General features: G+C 43.0%; 1 protein-coding gene across 1 annotated transcript; it reads left to right on the forward strand.

Annotated features, from left to right (window-relative positions):
- The first annotated feature begins 1,218 nt into the window (after positions 1-1,218).
- LOC111649633 (coiled-coil domain-containing protein 69-like) lies at positions 1,219-5,473 on the forward strand. Its single transcript, XM_023399367.2, has 4 exons — positions 1,219-1,383; positions 2,145-2,264; positions 2,381-2,478; positions 2,853-5,473. Exons 1-4 carry the CDS (start codon positions 1,234-1,236, stop codon positions 3,019-3,021), a joined length of 537 nt encoding a protein of 178 aa, XP_023255135.1. The 5' UTR covers positions 1,219-1,233; the 3' UTR covers positions 3,022-5,473.
- The last annotated feature ends 40 nt before the right edge of the window (positions 5,474-5,513 follow it).

Consider the following 5,513-nt stretch of genomic DNA (forward strand, 5'->3'; position numbering starts at 1 on the left):
GATTTAAACGTCCTGCACGAACAGAAAAGTAAAAGTGCGACTGAGGAGCACGAGAGACACGTGGACGGTAACACGCTGCACATGTTTCCATCACGTATTCACGTATGAATGTGTTCAACACATTTCACATGATGTTCAGATCTTCACACACGAGCTGTTGCATAAAAGACACGTGGATTTCATTCGAGCACATGAAGTTTTATTTTCCTCGTGTTTCATCGTGAACACATGAATTCATGTGCTGCGTCTGTGACGTCGTGTCGACAGTGAACATCTCAGTGTGTCGGACGCACGTCCAGGTTTTCTATAATTAGCGTGTAGCCATGGAGCTAACAGGCTAATTATAGCAGAGCTGAGCCTGATGAAAGTCGAATCAAGTCTGGACAGTGAACTTTTCTTAAGGAGGTCACTCAGTCCACCTTAAGTACATGAGCAGATGTGAGCAGCATCACAGACTGCAGCTACAATCAGCGTCAGCAACATCTCTGACTGGATGCTTCAGCTGTAGCTGCGTGTCCCTAATAAACTGACGCTTGTTCATTTCAACAGGAACTATGAACAAACTAAAACTTTCCTAAACTTCTCACCAGTTGATGAAACTTCAGTTCATGTTGATGTCAAACAGGGAGCTGGGGGGGGGGTTAGATGACCTGCACTCTGGCGCCACCCTCAGGACAAACTGCTGGTTTTCTCTGTCTGTGTTTTCTGGTTGTAAAGAAGATCTTCAGTTTGACTTCCAAACAGATTCGGGGGGGGCCTCAGTGACTGGGGGGGGGGGCATATTACTCGTTCTTACACTGTTATGAAAAGGAGATGATGAGGTGAATGAGCCTAAATGTGGTTAAAGACGTAGGGCAGAGAAAACACATTATCACAGCAACAGGAATAAAAGAAGAAATAAAAATAGAAGTAAAAAGCTTAAAAAGAAAACGGTATAAACACAGAGGTCAGAGATAATTTTGACTTCTGGACCTCAGACTTGATCTCCATCGAGCTGGTTCCAGCTGGTTCCAGCTGGTTCCAGCAGGGGGTCACGTGACCGGGACGCCCTCAGTCTTTGAGAAGCTCTGACTCAGTTTATTATCAGCTGTTAATATATGATATCCTGTAGAATAAAATGAAAACAATTCACAACACATACGAAGATTTAGTTAATGTTTATATATGTAACTATGACTGTGTGTGTGTGTGTGTGTGTGTGTGTGTGTGTGTGTGTGTGTGTGTGTCAGTCACATGACTCAGTGTTCATGTGGTGGTTTTCGCCCTCTGCTGTGGCTGCAGGCTGAAGTGGATCAGCTGACGTCGGAGCTGCAGGTTTACAACGAGCTGAAGAAGAGAGTCCAGGAGTCCACGTTCAAGAAAGACCTGCAGAGAAACATCCAGGTGTGTGTCAGGCGTTCACATCTCGCCTGGTTCAGTAATCAACTTTAATTAACTGTAATAAGCTTCTTAACAGGTTTAAATTTCAGGCTAATTAATAACTTGATACCTTGATTCAGAAAAACTCAAAGCAAAGAAAATGATCATGATAAAGATGAAATAATAAAATACTAAAACAGCACGTGTATTAAAGTGAGTAAAACCAGAAATAAAAGTAGAAATAAAAGGAAAACAATCCAGAAAATAATCATAGAATAAAAGGACAAAACAGTAAAACAGCTTCAAATAAGTAAAGATAAATAAATACAAATAAATAAAATTCAATTAATTGTCAATTAAAATCCAGAAACTTCTTGTTGTCGATAAAATGTGTTTACACTATTAAAAGTTGTCATTATTCAGAAAGGTCCTCGTCATGTTACACCTGTTTATTAGAGCCTATTATATTTTAGTTGTTAAGATCAAACAACAAATAACAAAAGACGTTAATACAACAGTTCAACAACAAAAGAAAGGAAGGAAGGGAGTTAAACACAATTGATAGAGATTATTTTATAAAAAGATTTATATTCAAACTCATAAAAATTTAATTTTTTCCTCTGAAATGTTTTTAATTATAAGAAGCAAATTAAACACAAATAAATTAAATGTTGGTTCCAAATTAAATGAATGAATTCAGTCATTTTTTTTTCCATCTTCAGTTGAAACACGTCAGAGCTGATGACGATGATGTCACACACACATTGACATGTCTCTTCCTCCAGGCCCACGGCAGCCCAGGTGCATTCTGGGAGTCGGAGCAGGAGTCTCTGCTGTTCGTCATCGAGATGAAGAGTGAGCGTGTGCAGGACCAGAGCAGGAAGCTGCAGCAGATGGACGATCTGGTTGGTTCCGCTGAACGTTTACACTTTTACTTCAGTCAGATCTGTTGTTCACAGTCTGTGATCAGCTTCTCTTTGTTTTCATCTCCTCCTCCTCCTCCTCCTTCACCTGTTCTCAGGTGGAGAAGAACTTGTCTTTGGAGGATCAGATAATCCACATCCTGCAGCAGAACGAGGATCTGAGAGTCCGGATCGACAACTGCCAGACCCTGATTCAGTACGTGACTCCGGACCAGAACAGAGTTTTAACAGAAGCTCAGTCTGCAGCATTTTTTACACATGAACGTGGCGCCACCTGCTGGATATTGTCCGTCTGCTGAAACACAAGAAACACGAATCCTGAACCTGGCGAACCCGAGATAAAACGGTTTCTGTTCTTTAAACCTTTGGATCTGAGTCCTGATGCTGGTCTCTCCTGGAAGGGAACTAGGAATTATTGTACCTTAGATAAAACGAATCAAAACCCAAATCACTTTAGTGCTGAATACTGATTGCTAAAGATCCTGAACCCCACCTTCTTATTAACTTTGACCTGATTTTACTGGATCCCTTTGATCCCTAACAATAATCATTTGAACCCTTGTTTCCCAGGCAACTGTCGAAGGAGCAGCAGGACCTGAAGGTGGCGCTGGAGAGGCAGGCGACGGTGAACCAGAAGCTTTCTCAGGAAAAAGAGCAGCTGATGTTCAAACTGAGACACAGGGACTCGTGTCCGACCATCCACCTGCCCCCCATGGTGCAGGAGCTGGCGCCCAGATGACTCTGGATCCTCAGAGTCCTCCATGTAGATAGACACCAGACTCTGTGTTGGACTGTAATTATACTCAAGGTAACCTGCAGTGACCCGGTTTACTCTGCTGCTCTGGGTCCAGGTTTAAAGACTCTGATTATTGTAACATGATCCTGGACCCACCACAGTCCCTGAGGTTTCATTGCAGCAGCTGGATCCTCTGTGTATGTGTGTATGTGTGTGTGTGTGTGTGTGTGTGTGTGTGTGTGTGTGTGTGTGTGTGTGTGTGTGTGTGTGTGTGTGCGCACTGTATCGAGCCAGACAACAGTTTCGACCTCAGATCATCCGCTCTGCTGATCTGATGTCAGTTCATCCGGGTTTTCGTTTTCATTGTTTTACTGACAGATTACTGATGATGGTTGAACCGGTTTGAACTGGTCCAACGTCCAGACCTGACTTCAGCTGTCGTTTAGCAGACAGACTAGCTGATGCCTTCGCGTCTGTTTTGAACTCGACCACATCAGGACTATAAAACAGGATGTTGTGACTCAGCTGATACGAGACCTTCCTCTGGTTCTCTGTTCCCTCGTCGGTTAGCACTGCAGCGTTCACAGTTCACAGAAGTCCAGCTCTTCATGAACAAACTCACTACTTGTTTTATAAAATGTTGGCGTTACTGGGGCGTCGCACTGTATAGTTCTATGATCCACCTGTCCGCCAAAGTGCCTGAGACCACAATCAGACATAGTGACGTCCAGCTGGATCTTCTGAGCCGGTGTTGAAAGAAACCTTTTCTGTTTCTGCAGCCAACGTGGTTTACCTCCAAACGCTGAGGTTTCAAACTCTTCCAGTCCTCGTACCAGACTGACTCCACATCCCTGTGGTTCATGAGGAGGATGCCAGACTACTGTATTTTCCCAGGGAACATCAGTTTGAAAAGCTTGTCTTGCCGTCTTTCACTGTCGGACACTGAGCATCTTCTCGTGGGCTCCGAGGACGAGTTCCCTCCTGAGCAGCATCAGGACGGTATTTGAGAAGCTGTTACTGATCCAGTTTTCCCATAACTGAGTTTAGAGTTTACGTGTCACTTCAGGCTGTTGATGGTTCAAACCAATCCAGTCACAAAGTGAAGAAATTTAATAAAGAACTACTTTATGTTGGAGGCACCAGACACTTAAAGCTTCAAATGTTCCCCAACGACTGCAATCATTAGATCCGTAAAGGTCTGTCGGGTTCCTTCAAACCCTGTTAGTTTTTAATTTGTTAGTGCTGATTGGAGGTTGGAGTAAGAAGGACTGCAAGGAGCCAATGAGCATCTAAGAGATCCTCCACAGACCTCAGGTGGTTTTAGAGGACCTCTACCCTCTGATTGAAAACTAGGACCTTTAAAAGGTTGTTTTTGCTCAAGCGTAGATTCAGTCAGTTACACCGGGACGTCCTGAACCTGTCAACAAACCAATCAGAGCCGAAACAAACCCACGCAGACTCTGACTTTTCTCATCCTGTTTCAACCTGAAGCCAAATGTTTGACTCTTTTTCTACGCATGTGCCTTGTAAACGTCACTGCTCTGTTCACTGAGGCTGTTGGGTGAAGACCTCGCTTCCATCTCAACATCAGATGTAAAAACACAGTAAATACACAGTATTCAGGAGTTTGACAAACAACCGTGTTGAACCGTCAAAGTATTTTTAGGGTTTGAAAGTGTTTGAGCCTCAGAATCAAATCAGTGACTTTCAGTTTTATTCAGTAAAAGACAATGAGTCTCTGTTTTCATCATGCTAGTGTCTGAGCTTGGAGGCTGCCAATGTCGACAACATTTGGATTTGGATCATTATTCATTTTTTTCATTCATCCAGTGAAACCTCCAGGTGTTAGCGCCCTCGACACACCTCCAGCACTAATGACAGACTCCATATTAGCTTCCCTGTTAATGCTTATCTGCTAATTATTAGAATTTGAACATGTTGAATAATCTGTAACACGTTTCATGCTGTGAACCTGGTTACATCCAGAAATGATGAAGTGTTAGCATGTGGTAAAGTGCGTGTTGACATGTTCCTGTTTGCATATTAGCATTTAGCGCAAATTACAGAAAAAGTACAGCTTGTAGTGGTAAAAGCTGAGTTGAGTGTTTAGCTCCACTCGTGGTACAAAAAAATCGTACAATCACAGTATTTACAGTTTTTCAGCTTTTGAACAAATCGTGCAGTTGCTAACGTAGCTACAAACTTTTAACAAATTGTGCAGTTGCTAACGTAGCTGCAGACTTTGAACAAATTGTGCAGTTGCTAACGTAGCTGCAGACTTTGAACAAATTGTGCAGTTGCTAACGTAGCTGCAGACTTGTAGCACACAGTCGTACCAGGCGGTGACGCACTGAGCTGTCTGAACATGGTCCTGGAGGTTTAGGTGACTCACTGGAATAGCTGGTCAGCTTTTGCAGATGGTGAGCTAGCCGCTAACATGATAGCAAGCCAAAAATAGGTCAACAAGTTAGCTAGCTAGCTTGCTGTCAGTTAAA

The sequence above is a fragment of the Seriola lalandi genome, unplaced genomic scaffold (genome assembly GCF_002814215.2).
Source record: "Seriola lalandi dorsalis isolate HSWRI2012SDOR001 ecotype SW California unplaced genomic scaffold, Sedor1 jcf7180002051456, whole genome shotgun sequence".
Lineage (NCBI taxonomy): Eukaryota > Metazoa > Chordata > Actinopteri > Carangiformes > Carangidae > Seriola > Seriola lalandi.